The 17,420-nt window shown below is 34.0% G+C and overlaps 1 protein-coding gene and 2 pseudogenes across 2 annotated transcripts; 1 reads left to right on the top strand and 2 right to left on the bottom strand.

Annotated features, from left to right (window-relative positions):
• Nucleotides 1–814: 814 nt before the first annotated feature.
• LOC146531841 (lipase 3 pseudogene) lies at nt 815–2,583 on the bottom strand (annotated as a pseudogene).
• A 2,437-nt stretch (nt 2,584–5,020) lies between these two features.
• Nucleotides 5,021–6,716, bottom strand: LOC146531840 (lipase 3 pseudogene; annotated as a pseudogene).
• A 1,885-nt stretch (nt 6,717–8,601) lies between these two features.
• Nucleotides 8,602–13,441, top strand: LOC146531839 (uncharacterized). 2 transcript variants are annotated; one of them, XM_085197125.1, is made up of 7 exons: nt 8,602–8,782; nt 9,421–9,505; nt 9,727–10,039; nt 10,501–10,642; nt 11,194–11,300; nt 11,895–11,980; nt 12,146–13,441. In XM_085197125.1, exons 2-7 carry the CDS (start codon nt 9,452–9,454, stop codon nt 13,082–13,084), a joined length of 1,641 nt encoding a protein of 546 aa, XP_085053251.1. In that variant the 5' UTR covers nt 8,602–8,782; nt 9,421–9,451; the 3' UTR covers nt 13,085–13,441. The 2 variants fall into 2 exon arrangements, with proteins under 2 accessions (XP_085053251.1, XP_085053252.1); XM_085197126.1 differs by lacking the exon at nt 9,421–9,505 and having other exon boundaries at nt 8,603–8,782.
• The last annotated feature ends 3,979 nt before the right edge of the window (nt 13,442–17,420 follow it).

The following is a 17,420-nucleotide window of genomic DNA, read 5'->3' as shown; positions in this document are numbered from 1 at the left end:
TATAATAAACGAGGGTTTTCTAACAATATAGTACTTAATTTCTACTTCTATAATTTTTTTTTATTTCATGCGGGATACATTCCGCCCATAGCAGGGTGGTCAGAGGGAATCTGGAAATTTACAGTTAAGACACTTCGTTACCAACTTTACGCCAACTTCTGGAAGTACTGCCTGTTAAGTGATGTAACTCTACGCCGCGCTTTGCCCCGTTGCCAGAGCGAGGGAATTAAAATATTAAATATTTTATTTCCTCAAATGGGAATCGAACCCAGAACTTGTCGCGTTTACAGTTACACGCTAGTACCACTGCGCTAGGAGTTATGACTGGCCTCAACTTCTATAATATAATATGCTTAAGTTTTTATTCAAGTTAATTAAGAACGTTTTTGTTATTTTTTAAATCTATATTCCGAGAATTTCCTAATATCTAACAAAGTTTTAAAATTTTATGTAACTAATTCAATTTTTTAATTTAGTAACATTGAAGTTGTGTTAAAAAAGAACATAATAGGCTTAGTACACATTATCTAAAATAGATGAAAAGTAGAGCGGAGTGCACCAACACTGAATTCTCTCTACCTGCCATTTAAGAAGGGTGTGCAGAAAAAAATATATGTGTAGGCACTGAAAGATCTTTAATACTTAATAATATTTATTTAAACAGAGATCCTCCTTGTGTTAAATAGGTTAAAAACTATAATTGTAGGCAATAATCAATTTTATAGCTTGGTTTATTATTTATATTATATTAAAATGAAATTTATAAAAGGAGATTAAGAAATGTAATAAAGGATATCAAGAAATAACAATAGTATTTAATATTGAAATGATTTTTATTGGACGGATATTATAATAATAATACATATTAAAACTTAGAAATATAGCAATGCAGTGTTAAAATTTATCTTAAAATTAAAATCAACCATTCGCATAGATAAAGATTAATTGTTTTTCATAGATTCGATCAGCCTTTTGTATACTAGTTCTGGAGCTCGCTTAGAGAACTGGAAGTCCAAGTGGCTGAAATGTTTCTCAGGAACTTCGTAGTAGTCCTTTACGTTGGGTAATTCCTTGTGAAGGCGGTCTACGTCTCTTGGGTGCGCCAACCAGTCTTCTTCGCTGTAGTAAAGAGCAACTGGCACGCTAACCTCGGTCATATTGTACTGTGGGGGCTGGTGGTGACCGTATATCTTTTTATTAATATCGATTCCGTAGTCGAGTTTCCTGAATTCATGTGATGACACTGCTTGTGCGTACTGCAAGATTTGTCGGGTTGACGCTCCGGAGGGAAGGTGTGAGGTGATCACTGGAATCAAATCGTAGTCCATACCAGATGTGTCGATGCCGGCCATTACGAAGTTTACGTTAGAACATACATTTTTGCAACCAATTTCCCATTCGCACATATTGCCACCAACCGTATGTATGAGCTCCTTGCTAGGCTGGAACTGTCCTTCACCAAGTTCGTTGTAGAGACGCTCGTAGAATTGACTGCTGGGTGCTGTCATACGTAGAAGAGGGCTGCGGACATTTGTCATATAAACCATGGGACCTAACGCGTACATCATTGTAATTTTCTGTCTGAATTCTGGACGACTGGCCGCCAATGCGAAGAAAACGGTAGCTCCTTGAGAGTGGCCGATGTAGAAGAGTTTATTTTGTTCAGAAGTTTTGAGAGCATAGTCTATCATGGCGGGTAAGTCGTTGAGGGCGATCTCGTCGATGCTGAATTGCCAGAAGTCTGGGTTATTGACGTGTTTGCTGGCGTGACGGCGAGCGTATTTGTTGCCGCGTGTGTTGCCCAGCCAGACATCGTATCCTGCGTCGGAAAGTAAGTAAGCAAGTGAATGCTCAGGACCCATTAGTAGCCAGTCGTCAGCGCTGCCCAGGACTCCGTGCATCAGGAAGACGACGGGGCGTTGCTTGACATCATGAGCGTCCTGTTTCGATTTGATGCGAAACAGGGTGAGGTAGTAGCCGTCGTCGGTCTTCACAACGTGCTCTTCAACTCCGTACTTATGCTGCTTAAGTAGTTGAGTAGCGTTGTTGACGTGGCCCTCCTCGCGATTCTCGATGGCCTGATGGAATGCATTGTGAATCTTTTTCTTGTCCTCTTCGCTCACATGTTGTACTGTTTTGTAGGCGTCGCGGAAAATTCTCTCGATTTCTTTAGTGTCGCTTACAGGTGAGTTTGGTCCTGCCGCTATTTGCACGCCGCGCCATTCGATCACGTCGCCAAAAGGCACCTGGTTTCCCTGAGTGATGACAGTTGAGAAAAGGGGTGCGTTCCAATTCTTGACGGTGCGGTATGAGGAAGGATAATCGCTAATATCATCGTAGTTGTAACGTTCCTTGCTTTCCTGCGAGGTAGAGGTGCGTTGATGACTTGATTTCATTTCCTTCTCGTCCTGGTGCTGACGGTTGCTATCAAGATAATCCATGATGTTCACATCGAGAGTGTCCATGCGAGGTGTTAGTTGATGACGGACGATGTTGCAGGCGGAGTCGCGGGCCAGAGCGAGGCAGAGGAGCACGTAGACAGCCCTCATGGTGCCAGCTTGTGTTGACTGTACCGCTTGTTGCATTACTAGCGATTTTATATAATTATATTCGCACATTCAGCGTCTTAGTGAATTCATCGTATACAGATGTTCAAAAAAAATTAATATATTTTTTTTATTTATTTATTTTTTTGGAAATAAGTGCTTTGTAGAGCGACTTTATGTTAAAAGAAAATGTGTAAGCATTTTCTATAAATATAGCGTTACTCCTTTTTGCGTCAATTCTTAATGAGTGACTAAGTAGCTTGTAAGTCAGTCAGTAACCCGTAATATTATTTAATCCATTCAAAAAAAAATCGACATAGATTTAAAGCAACGAAACATTTTTTTTTAAAGCAATATAAGCATAAGTTTTTTTTAAATTTAGTAGCAAGACGCAGAATGTGAAGAGCTTACTGAAATAGACAATAACCTGACGTCGCATTTTGTCTAATCGGAAACGGAAAAAGAAACAAATTATAATGTGATTAGTAGCCTAAGCGACAAGTTTTATTCTGAGCCTTTCCATCTGTGCGCCGACGATAGATATATTAATATAATCCCGCATACAGCAGGATAGGCACAGGGAACATAGTACTAAAACACTCTGTTTCTGACTTCGCCCTCTTTTTAACCGACTTCTGTAAGAAAAGGAGGTTATCAATTCGACTATTTTTTTAATTTGTATTTAAATTATTTTTTTTTTGTTATGTTTGTTACCTCATAACTTCAAGATTAATTTATTGTGAGTGGGACTCGAACCCACCGCTGTCGCAATATTTATCGTAGTCAGACCTATAGGTTACCTAGAATCGTGTTTTGGAATCATATAATAAAAAAAATACTTACATACAAAGTAAACACCCTGTATATTGCATTTTACGCGTTTATTTAGGTTGTTGATTTATATTTTGCTTGTTATATTTTTGCGACGCATAATATTTATTGCGAAATAATTAGAACGTATTCATACAAAACAGCACTAAGATAATAATTTTATAAATTAAAAGAAAATATTTTCAATACATTTTTATTATGAAAACCTAGTTATGAAAACCTACTGGATTACCTATCTATTTTCCGGTGGCCGTTTTTTTATTTTTTTTTAATCACACTGTATTCCGCACACGTTAGGGTGCAAAGCCAGGAGGAACTTAGGGTTGAGATACTCCTTTCCCTCGCCAAAATCTAGAGGCAACGCCAGGCTTTGCCTAGACACCAGAGCGTAGAAATGAAATATTTCATTTTCTCGAGTGGGAATCGCACCCACGATCTGCCGAGTTTACAGGCACACCTTGTGCCCCTGGGCCACGAGTGGTTTCAGACCGTTGACCGTTGATGATTGTTATCATGAAATTGATATGGAATCCCCGTGGGTTCCATATCAATTTCATCCCATTTTTTTCACAAGTCCTCTTTGCACAACACCATTCATTAAAATTATATTTAGCATAGCTAGCTAATTATATATTTTTAATGAAATATTAAACAAATATTTGTCAAAAAAAGGTCGCTATGAAATAATATTAGAAAAATGACACCGTAGAGCAGTGACGCAGCATTTGACGGCAAATTTAATGATTGCAAATGAGTTTGATTCCGAGAGTCGGTAAAATGAATTATTTTCATTATTAATAACACAAAGGGTGGCGTCGAGGATGCCACTTACTATTTACGAGATTACACTTAAAATTGTGAGAAGTGTCTTAACACTATGTTTTTTTTTCGCCTAAATTGATATATGCGAGAAACAGGATGAAATTAAAAAATATATACCACACACTATAGTATATTTTTGTACTCTTTCATAAATCAATTGATTTTTTTCTTTCTTTTTCTGGACTTTCTTATTAAAATATCTAATAATAAAAACCACGGCATATCCCGCACACGAACTGTACAGAGGGAACCTTGTGTTGAAACAGCGTTCGTTCCTCATTTTCCGTCGTTGTATTGCGTGTCGAGTGGCAGAACTCAACGCCGGGCTTTTGCTTTGGTACCAGAGAAATAATTAATTAAATAATTCATTTCTTCGAATGAGAATCGAACCCATTACCGTCGCGCTACAGTCACATCCATACACTTACGCCACGACAGCCTCATAAAACCTGTTTGCATAGAATATATTCGTTGAGTAAGTATTTATTATTGTTAGCAAAACTATTGACTATACATATAAAAAGTTAATGATATGCTTACTCTGATAAAATATACGTTTTTATTATATTTTTGTACATTTTATAGGTTAGGTAGACAAAATCTGATGCTGTCTCTAGATTTTCCTTTCCAGGTACTTTTAAATATTACTTAACTAAATGACACCAAAAGTAAAAATATTATATTTATTTATTTTTTTAAATTTTTAGCCTACATAAATGAACCGGGTCCAACTTCATGACTTTCATTCAGTCAGTAGCCAATTTCAATTTGTAATAGGTACATACTTAAAACATTATGTAACTACATAAATATGTGTAATTTTGAATGTATATTTGCCTACTATTTACACACCATTAGCATTTGGGTCTTTTTATTTAAAATTAATTGTACTTAGTACATATTAGTACATATTAGTTTTTCGTGTTAGTTTCGCAACTATAATATTGTAGTAGTGTGGTATGCGTCTGATTAGACTTAAACTTTACGTTTAAATCGGACAGGATGAAATTGCATCAATCAGTAAACATTTTTAACACTACATAATATTTACATAAGCAACAAAACTTATAGTAAATCTAAAGAATAATTAAATGATTTTAGGTACAATTCATATATAACTATATAAAAAACCATTAATCCGAACTATCATATAATGACAACAGTTTTCGTAATCTATCATAGATTAGAATTTTGACATCTTTAGCAAATAAGAAATCCATATGGCTAAAATTTTTATAAGGAACCTTGTATATGTCTATAACATTGGGAAGTTTCTGGTATAGACGGTTGACATCATCTGGATGCGCTATCCAGTCGGCTTCGCTATAGAACAAGGACACGGGTGCGTTTACACGATGAAGGGCGTACCTGGGTGGCACAGCTGCTCCGTAACGTTGCAAGTTCCGTAAGTTACCGTAATCATATTTCTTGAAATCTTTCGCTACAATATTTTGACTGTAATGCACGAGTTGCTTAACAGATACTCTACTAGGACTGTGACCGAAAAGAACTGGTAGGTTGGTTACGTTCAGCTGAGCCAAGTCAAAGCCGACGAAAAGAAATATTAAATTATTACATAATATTTCGGCCGTCGTGCCTGTACCACATACTATATCTTTAAATAATCTTATTGAACTATTATCTGGAAGAAATTCGTACAAGCCGATTGATGATAATATTTCGTAGAGAACAGACACTTCCGGTGCTATTAGTCGAAGAATTGGTGACCTAATTTTCCCAACGAACGCGACCGGAGATAATGCTACCATAAGGGTTATCTTCTTATTGTATTCTTTTCTCTCTGAAGCCATTACAAAGAAAATTGTCGTTCCTTGAGAATGGCCCACATATTTTAGTGTGCTAGAGTTACTAGTATGTAGAGCATGGTCGATCATAGCTGGTAGGTCGTAATATCCTATTTCATGCCATGAAAAATCCCAAAACATAGGTTCTGATGAGTTAAATTGAACATGATGGAGTGAATGTTTGTTTCCTCGGACATTTCCCATCCACACATCATAGCCTTCATTTGAGAGGAGATAGGCAAACCCATTGTCTGGCCCAGCAATAACGAAATCATCAGAACTTCCAAATATACCATGCATCAGAAACAATACTGGCCCTTCCTTAGGTATCCTGTGCACAGCAAGAATGTAACCATCGTCAGTTTTAACTTTATGAGTCTCCATGGTATATCCATATTTAAATGCTAACTTCTCAATACTTAATGTAGCATCTTCATTATTTTCATTAGATCGGTAGTCACTTATGAATTTATCAGAATTGTCTACGACTTCTCTAAGGCTATTGAGCACAGGATCGGTGTAGGCGGCTTCCATGAAGTCGGCTGTAGTTGAAGGTAGTTTCGTAAGGGGCCACACAGTGTTGGCTAGAGTGTCATTTGAAGTCCAAATTGCAGATTGAACTTTAGGATGCTGTTTCGATCGATTTGCGTTGCCTATTAGAAATGATATTGTAAGTACTAAAACGTATTTTAACATGTTACACGAACACATAATGTAGGGCTCGAATACAAACTGAGTTCATCTCATCAAGTTAGGCATGACGTTGGTTTTTTATACTAACATGGTATTGTAATCATCTATTTGTATGATATAATTAGTAATTCATTGGAATTTTAAATAGATTGAAGCTCAATAGTTAGGTATATGTAATTTTTAGGGTTCCGTTCCTCATAAGGAAAATACGGAACCCTTTTAGAATCACTTTGTTCGAAATTGGAGAAGGGAGTGCCTTAACACTAGGTTCCTTCGACCTATTCCACAGTTTGCGAGATACAGCGACAAGCTAAACAAACAACTACCTACTGTACCTATCTACTACTAATATCCTGTTTATTACATTTGATTTTTTTATTTCAGTAACTATTTTTTTTATATTCTTAATTTTTCATTCAAACAGAACGTTTTAACTCTTTTTTGTCCCCTTCCGCCGAATTTTCGAGATCTTGAGTGGCGAACCTAAACGCCGCGCTTTGTCTTTTTAACAAAAGAAGTTTAATAATTAATTTTCCCGCGTGGGAACTGAACCCATAACCGTCGCGATTATACTCTCACGCTGCCACTGTGCCACGACGGCCATAAAAAACGTTAGAACCATATAAAGTGATTATAGTTTTTATTATATGTAAGAAACTGATATCTATCTATGTTACGCAATTATTGTTGTTTTACAATTAACTGTAAAGAATCAGAGACAGCATTTATTTGCATTTTGTTTATTCATGCATTATACTTAGCATGTGTTATGTAGGTACAAAGTCCATGCACAGAAGTAGAAAAAGCTATTTAAGTATAATACTTATAAATAATTTATATTTTTACCCGTCTTTAAAAAAAGGAGGAGATTATCAAATTGGAGGCCAGTCGTGGCGTGTCACACAAAGTGTGTGTGAAGTGAAATATTTATATTCTATGTCGGTGTCTAGGCAAAGTTCGGCGTTGAGTTCCGCCGTTCAACACACAATGCCTCTAGAATTTGGCGGAAAGTGGGGAACGGAGTGTCTTAACACGAGGTTCCCTTTGCGTACCCTGCTGTGTGCGGGATACAGCGTGAAGTTGATATCTATATAGTGTTAAGACACTCATTGGTGAAACTGATTGATACAGAGCCGCGCTTTGTCTTGTTACCAGGGCGGGAAAATAAAGATAATTAATTTACCCCAGTAACCATCGAACCCACAATCATCATGCTTAGAGTTTGATCAGTCAGTAATATTGATACTGTTAAAACAATATAGAGATTAAAAATACTAAATTATTTACTTTATTTCATTTTACCTAATTCTTATCTAAGACTACATTTGTTTTGACAATAATTATTGTTATAAGGCCAAGTTTGCACTGTCAATGGCTACCGCGCGATTTTTTATCACTTAAAAATATATATAAATTAGATTCACGCCGTATCCCACACACAGCAGGGTAGGCAGAGGGAATCTAGTGTTAAGGCACTTCGTTCTCCACTCTATGTATTTAAAAATATCATCATTTCATCACTTTAAAAAAATATATTGTGATAAAAAAAATAATTAAAGCCAATAGTTAGTTACTATTAAAGCCAATAGTTAGTTACTATTTTATGAGAATCATTAATGTTGTGGCATTCATATCAAAAATTTTAAATGGTAAATTGAAACACTAATAGAAAATTTTCATAAGAATAAAATGCTTTTAACTTAAATTAAAATATTTAGTGTCAAATAAAACTAAATTTGATTATGAATTTATTAAAATAATATTAAAACACGATTTCCTTATTGATGAGAACCTTGTCTTATTGAATATATTTTATACTATCAATTTTATATTTATATTTCTTACGACTATCTTGATTATTCTGTATTGGAATAACTTCAATAATATGTCAAAATAATTGATAAGTCTATATTATAGGAGTCTTATCATCGCCTAAAGTTTTTAATTTTACTCATTCTTTATTGTAAGCAATCTTCGTAGTTTCATTTTACAGTCTAATTAGAAATTAAGTGCAATTTTGTTATTTTAATAAAAACTATTGTTAGTTGTTACAATAAAGTTTTTGAAACTTTTAAATATCAAAAGGTTTGTATTATTTATTTATGTAGGCCTAGGTTGGAGTGAAACTAGTATTATTTATTAAGAGAAGAGAAGTAGTCATTAAAAAGCTTTTATCATATAAAAATTCAAACGTCTACTTTTAAATGCTTTGTCTTCAAGTGGTGCACTTTGAAGTTAGATTTAAAAAAACTACATTTTTTTACTAGTAAGATATTCCTGCAAGTTGAAATAATTTTCCAACTATCTGCAATAATGTTACTTTAATGTTTTACTAAGAGTAATCTTACATTACAACTTCCAGTACAGTTATTATAAAAATTCCATGTAATACTGCTGAAAATGCCTATTTTTATTCATCAGAATATTAGAAGTGAATTCATGAAATAACTATTAGCAAATAAATGAGGTCTATATTAAAAATTTTCAACGATTTGAGACTTCCTTTGTTTAGTGATGCATTAGTCTAAGGGATAACAGATGATGTGTTTTATACAGATTGTCTAATAATTGTTTTAAATATACATATTGCGAAGTAAATAATAATTATAGCCTTTATAAAAGAGGAGTTTATGATGGAAAAGTGTTTTGCTCCACCCTAATATAGGTAGGTATATTATAGTAAAAAAAACAAGTTCTTTTTTTATAATTTAATTATTTTACAGATTACCCTTGTTTTAAAACTTTGTTACTATTATGAAATACTTCGAACCAATATTTGATACTACAATGAATCTCGAGCTAGCAATAGTAAGTGCAAAAAGTATCATTAATTATAAATTTTATTTAAATCTCCTGCTTGTATTATTTTTTATTAATTAATATATGCAACTAAGAAACCTTTTATATTTTCAATGAAATTATATCTTTTTATTGTAATAAAATTTATTATTACTACTACAACTTATTGGTTATGTAAGATATATATTTTGTGTTAACATTAGGGTCAAATTATGTTATTATTGTTCCAGAATTACTTAAAGAATAATGAAACAATAAAGCCCATTGAATGGGAAGCTGATGGTACATATGATGTGAACGATTATAAAGTTAAAATATTTTATTCTTTATATGACAAGACAAAGATCACAGAAAAGGAAGTAAAATACCAAATAGAATTCTTAAAATTGGCTGATTTAATAGAAAAAAGGGGAGAACTGTTTTGTCAACTCGAATTTTTACTAAGAGATGTACCAATGGAAGATGTTAAAAAGTTTAATTTGGAATTAATTAAGCAAAATTTAATTTATCATTCTATGTACCAAGATAAAGAAACAGCATTTGGTATAACTTCTTTTTTTTATTGTGAATTAATAATAAATTTCTGAAGACCATTTTCTGCAGGAGGCAGTGGCTTAGGTTCAATTTCACCTCCAGGGGCTGAATTTATTTAAAATCTTCACTCTGGCAAAACAGTGTGCTGTTAAGTTTAGCCTTTAAACATGCCTTTCTGAAAAGAAAATTGATGAATATTTCTCTCTGAGTACCCTGCTAGGTGCGGTTGTATGTATAGCTAAAAAGAAAAAACAAAGCTTCTTTAGTTTTTGTTATTTATTTATAATATTCAATAGTTTTAAGAGGATGAAAAAACTGGAAGAGGTTCCTCTATGTGATGAATATAAAAGATGTTTTTTATCTATTACTTTTTACTGATTAGTTCAATCTTAATATGTTATGTTTATGACATAAGGTATACTTCAAGTGGTTCAACCTATATAGATGTTATATCTTTTTAATATTTCTAGATGGAGTCATCGTAATGTCGGACAATAGTCCCTTAGCTAGTCTTGGGTGGATTGTATATTCAAAACATCCAGTGACAGTTGTAGCATCAATGAAAGCTGCCATTATTTGTTCAGTGTTTGTAAATCTTTGTAAAGAAGCTGGGTAAGTTGATTAAATTAATAATTAACACAGTGAATGACATAGTTACACTACAATACACTAGTTACTTATTTAAACAGTAAAAAATATTAAATAATTATACTTTTACTGATAAGACTTTACAGTACGGTTGACAAGTTGTTTATATATATTACTAGCGGCCCGCTCGCGGTTTCACCCGCGTGTACTATGTTATTATTAATTTCTGTCTCCATGACTACGTCCTAGTGACGTCTATGCAAAATTTGAGATTCCTAGCACTTGTAGTTTCTGAGATTTCGTGATGAGTGAGTGACCTTTCGATTTTATATATATAGATATATAGATAATATAGCTATATTTATAAAAAAACCATGAGCGCGCCAACAGTCGTGTTGTATTTGTCAATTTTATTCAAGAATTCGATTGTTCCAAAAAAACACAAATTCCAATTGCTGAACATACAAGATGGTGAAATGGATAAGGCACTGAGGTCCCGTACCCATCGACCAACAGAATACACCCTATATGTATATAGTAAAATAAAATAATATAATGTTCTTTATTCATTTTAGGTTAGAAAGTTTGGTAAACTTGTGTATCGTGCCTTATATTGATAACATAGCAAAAGGACATATTTTGCCTGATAATGAACCAGTGGTTCACTTGGATAGCATAGACGGTGATTATGTTTTTTTGTTTACTAAGCATCTTGTAAACCAGGGGCTCCCAACCTTTTCTTGCTCAAGGACCACTTTTATATTAATATTGTACTCACCACCCACTCTGTAGGTATAATCATAATATAATGTTCATTCGACGATTCAAAAATGCTTATAATAAGTTTATTTGAATAAAAAATATTTTGAATTTGAATCAATATAAAATGTGATAGTAAAACACAAATATTAATTTGGGACCGTCGTGTGAACCACATGCGTGTGACTGTAACGCGACGGTTGTAGATTCGATTCCCACTCGAGGAAATGAAATATTTATTTATTATGTGTATAATAATATATTTATTATATTTATATAGCTTTATGCTTTTTTGTAGACTAGTCAGAGTAGTAGTAGTCGCCGCTTTCCTTCCGAATTCGCGACCTTTCATATTGAAAAAACGCGACGGTTGTGGTTGCGATCCTTACTTTCTAGAATGAATCAATATTTCCTTCCGCAGTGTGGAGTTCGCCATTTAATTCGAAAACACTGATAAAGCGCGAATCTAAAAAAATCATTCCCCCAAGTTGATGTTGAACCCATATAATGTTTTTAGATGTTAATTCTGGCTGCATCGGTATAGTGACTGCAAAAGCCGACATTGATTCAGCTGTAGACGTTTTCCTTTCTGCATCAGATCAGGTAACTGCTATAAAATAATAATATTATATTCCTAATAATATTTTTAGTTGTTTGCAGTAAACAACAAACAATAAATACAAAGCTAGATTAATTAAAAAAAATATAATTTTCTTTATTATGATACACTAACTTTAAATAATTATGTTATTTATTTGTTATTTACAGCGCCAATGGCGGGTTAGAACGATTTTCGTGCAGGACAGCGTTATTAATCACTTTAAGAATGCTCTCGAATGGAAAACCACTAAGCCGAATGTCGATACTGAAATACAAAAAGTTTCATCAAATGTCTATCAATATGAAAATAAATTATTTGTATACGAATTCGTGGGCGATTCAAAGAAAATCGTTAACGCAACTATTATAGAAGGGTTTAGAACTGTAAAAGAAGTAATTACGCTTACGAAAAATAAAAAATGGAATTGTGCTTCCATTTGGTCCAATGATATCGCGGAATCGAATGAAATAGCTCACATTATTGACTCTAGTATAGTTTGGATCAACGGTTACGGTCATATCGATAATCCTCAAACCGCTAACGCTTTTTATTCGATTATACATCGACATTACAATCGATTGTTTAACGACTTTTTATTGAATTCTAATAATATAGAATCGATTAAGAAAAAAATGAGTGCGTGGGTTAATTTAAGTAAACGTGCGCGTTTTGAAATTGTAACGGGTTGGTTACGTAAATTAAAATCTGACAACTTTAGTGTTTACGAAAATCGATTAATGGCCGATGACAGTGAGAGTTCGGTGAGTATTGGGCGGCAAATATGCATCAGTATGAAAAAGCCAGTCGAATTTATAGTTATGGAAGCCTGTGATGTATTTTTAGTGTTAAAGAATGAGCGTCTTTTAAAATTTCTAATTAACGGAGGTGGGATAGTGTTTAGGGGTAGTATTCCAGAATCCTTTACGGAGGTGGTCGACGGTGTCAGCAATACATTCAATGTTGATGTATTGAGTTGTATTGAAAAAGCGATATTTATGGTAGATTTCAATACTTGTAATTTTAATTATTGTTATAAATATGAAAAAAATCTACTTTACACAAGTAAAGCTATTTGGTCGAGTATTGGTACTGTGTTTGCTAATTGATGATATTATTATTTTTTCAAGCCATTTTTTTTGGTTTTTGTAAAATGGTAAAGTTCTATTTGAACTTGTCCTTTTTCACTAGGTTTCTAATGTTTATCTTATATTATATTTTGAATATGCATTAAGATAACAAACACATTATTTATATATTTTTTTAAATTTGTCCCACAGCAGGATAGGCTCCACTTTTCGCTTTATATTTAGAAAGGTGGAATTAAACGCCGTACTTAGTTATTATGTTATAAATTTTTAATACTTAAAAAAGAGATTATTGATACATTTTATATTAAGTAGATTAAGATAGATTTTATATAAAGATTTGAGTATATTTTTCTAAATAAATTGTTTTCATTTTAATTGTTTTTTCTTAATTACCTTGTATCATGCCAGTATGCTTTTACCTTTAATCGGCCCACTCGGAAGAATATTTACTTGCAATAATATAATATTAAAAATATAAATAAAAACTAAGAAATATATTTAAAATACATCTGTGATCGCATGTATGAATGTGTTTTTTTCTTAATTATACTATATACCACTATAGACACTTGCTCCATACCTTTTTTATCTTATTATTATATATAATTGCCTTTTGTTATATATTAATTACATTATTATTTATTACCTAAATATTTACACAATTAAAATTTATCATAAGAAAATATTTTTATCTATATTTATTTTTAATAATCATTTTTATAAATTTTAACTAAGAGCTAAGGTAAGTGAACTTAAAATATATTTACATGTCGGAAATAAAAGGCGTAATAAACATTAAAAATAAACGAGTAGAACCCCCGACCATGTCCTGGCCTTTGGTTCTACTCGAAATACTAAATTAAATAAATAAGTAAATCTAAAACAAATAAATAAACCAAATAATAACTGGAAACATAGTAAATTACAAGGAAAATAATAACAACATTATCTTATTCTTTAAATGATGGCTTGGAGCAGTGCCTGGGACTTGTGACCCCAGGAGTAGGCTTAAGGGATCCCTTTCCGATATATCAACACTCGCCTTTCACTGCTCCAGTCCAGTATAATTACGAATAGGTCTTAACAACATTCATAATTAAAATAGTCGAGGTTAACCAGCGGTGGAGCACGAGTAGTGCTCCGAGCCGTGGCAGAGCCTCGACTGGGCGTACAACACCCGCACGGCCTTTTATAAATTAACAATGACATTGACAAGGGTGACGCGCCCAAAGTGGCGCCACCGGAAGCTGACAAATACAGAACCATCAATTCAATAATTACAGCATTTTATTAACTCTTAAATGTTAATTCTAATTTTACTCCTTAAAACATCTTTTGTAATTAATTAACTAATTATGAATTTATTCTTAATATTGAAATAAATTATCACCAGCCGACACGGCCATTCTGCAATAAGGTCGCCCCTGACCTTTATCATAATAAATTAATAAATATTGAAAACCTTCAAGTAGCAAGTAAACTTTGGAGGCCCCTGTCCTCTACAAAATTACTACCACTTAAACGCTGTCAACGTTGCAGTTAAAATAAAATATTAAATAAATATAATAAACAAATTTTGGAGGCCCCTGTCCTCAACAAAATTGTTCACAAACACACACAAATTTTGGAGGCCCCTGTCCTCAACAAAATTGTTCACACACACAAATTTTGGAGGCCCCTGTCCTCAACAAAATTGTTCACACACACAAATTTTGGAGGCCCCTGTCCTCAACAAAATTGTTCACACACACAAATTTTGGAGGCCCCTGTCCTCAACAAAATTGTTCACACACAAATTTTGGAGGCCCCTGTCCTCTACAAAATTGTTCACACACACAAATTTTGGAGGCCCCTGTCCTCAACAAAATTATTAAAACTCAACAACCTTTTTTTTAAATTTATTTTTTATAAACAAAAATAACAATAATAATGAACATAGTCAAACAACTTTCTTATGAGCAAAAACTTATAAACAAAAAGTCATTTGTATTGATAGAATGATTAACATTTTATGTTGAAGTTTGATAAGTAGGTTCAGGTGGGTCTTTCATCTGTCATCTCTCCCGATGCCGACACGGAATCCTGCACCATCACTCTCTCACCTGGTTTGGGCGCCAATCGCAGTTGTTCATGAGAAACCTCCGTCAGTTCTCCTCCTCCAGACGTACCCTCTACTTCACGTAACATTTTTCAGATTTCATATGCATCAGGGCACCTAAGTTCTAATCCAATTTGAGTACTAGGTCCCGCTCTGAACAAAACTATTTCGTCTATTTTGGAATCCTTCCCATTTATTCTCAGAACTTCCAGTACCAATCCTCCTTCCAATACAATCATCCCTGTCTGTCCGACTCAGTGAATCAGCCAGATCCCCTTCAGGACCAACATTTGCAGTTCTATGCCTAGAACAGTTAATTGCCAACGAAAGCGCACCTAATCCCCTTTTCCAACCCTTATGACATAATTCCGGATAATCGCCAGTCCATTCCTAACCACTGGAATGCTGATGAATGCCATAATTTTTACATAACTTCCCAAGCTCAACTCCATAGGCCGCACTTATAATTTGTCTTTAGTAACCCAAACGACAAAACCACGTTCTAGCGTACGAAGCATTGCGCTCGCCGTCGCATCAGTTGTCATATGCCAAAGTCATATATTTCGCGTATGCATCGATCAGCATGACCACACATTAATGTTAGACACCTTTCCCTAAATGAAATAGGTTTCCTTGTCGATATTAAATTTTTGAAATTAAATTATTTTAAAAATAAGCACCACCTTCATGTCCCCGAATAAGGACAGCTCCAAGTCCCGTGTTACTTGCATCCGCATGCAGCTCGATCGGCCAATCCTCCCCAAAAACCGCTAGCACTGGTGCCTAATCTAACTGCTAGGCGCCGCATCACATCAAGTCCAGCACTTCCCACAATCAGGAGTCGATTCAAATCTAGCATTCCTTCCCGGTCAGGCTGTAAAGCAGCATCATACGCTTTAAAAAGGCTTCAAATAAATTAAGCTTCAAATAAATCGTCCAAAACGACCCGCTGGGTTACAGAACCGACGCTACCGCCCGACATTGGCTGGCACAGGCAACCCCTCAAGCGGCTCAACCCCTCTTGAACCCGGGCGTCGGGAGGCCCGGACGCGGCTACGCCCGCGAAAATATAAGTCTAAATAATTAAAATAAGTTAAAAAAATAATAATAAGTGGAGATTTATTATTAGAAAAAAATATCTGAGTAACCGAAATGAACAAACAAAAGAAGTAAAAGTAACTAAAGGAAATTCTTAATATTAGAAAAAGTGTAAAGTTTGCCGTGCGCGCGTACTAAACATTTTTATATATTAAATAATTATTAATTTTTGCGAACAATATTAAATAAAATCCCAAATGATTAAAATTACGATATTTTAAGTGTATAACATCGGTATAGATAACCGAACTGAGATAAATTAATTATAAGCAGCAAATAATTACATAAAAAATAATAGTAATTCGTAAATATATAAAAATTTACAAAATCATCAAAGTCATCTGCCCGTTCGCGTCGATCATACTATACCACTCGTAGGCTAGGTCATTTCGAATCAGTGACATCTCCTTAATTATTTATTAGAATGTTATACAGTAAACTATAATTTCCATCAAGATGAAATGCTAAAAGTGACTATTATATTTATTTTCATAAGGACGAATATCAAATTATAGAAATCATTGAATTTTTGTTAATGTATACAAATCTATATCGGCGCGCGCCACGTATGCGTTAAGCAAACTCACTTTGGGTGACGTTTTCTTAAAACAACAAACTTTGCAAGCCGTTACTTAGCAACGCGTAGCGACGATTGTTATTAACACGGCGGAATAAATTGCTTGTCAAATTAATTATTTTAATATATTGGTATATATCGAAAATATTACAAATATGAGAAAAATAAGTATCCTATGTTCATCCCGGGACCCTCAAGTATTGTGTAGAGTTACTTTCGAATTTATAATATAGGTATGGATAAAGCTACCAAAAGCCCGTTCAGAATTTGCAGACCTTCCGAAAAAGCTCCATACTCCAAGAAAACGTTTTCCATATAGACGAAAATGTTACCCATAACGGTCGAAGAGCAGTCACAATCACCGCCAAAACTCCGCCGGGGCGTTAGTCAATCCAAAAGACATTCCTGCATATTCAAAGAAATCAGCTGGACCAGTTCTAGGAATGAAAGTCCCACCAATAGGTACTAGACAAAATCCCTGCGCCATATCGAGGCATATAATAAGTATGCGGCGTCTGACAATTCACAGAGCCGATCCGAAACCATAGGTAATGGAAATTTGATAGGAACTGTATTTTTAT

This window comes from Heliconius melpomene, chromosome 14 (genome assembly GCF_056956725.1).
Source record: "Heliconius melpomene rosina isolate 202511_hmr_F chromosome 14, ASM5695672v1, whole genome shotgun sequence".
Taxonomy (NCBI): domain Eukaryota; kingdom Metazoa; phylum Arthropoda; class Insecta; order Lepidoptera; family Nymphalidae; genus Heliconius; species Heliconius melpomene.
Note: the sequence above shows the minus strand (reverse complement) of the source record. Positions and strands in the feature narration are given on the sequence as shown.

Coding starts and splice junctions, on each gene's coding strand:
- LOC146531839 (XM_085197125.1), top strand. CDS start 9,452: ATGAAATACTTCGAACCAATATTTGATACTACAATGAATCTCGAGCTA. Junction 10,040..10,500: donor AGATAAAGAAACAGCATTTG/GTATAACTTCTT, acceptor TAATATTTCTAG/ATGGAGTCATCGTAATGTCG. Junction 11,981..12,145: donor TCCTTTCTGCATCAGATCAG/GTAACTGCTATA, acceptor TGTTATTTACAG/CGCCAATGGCGGGTTAGAAC.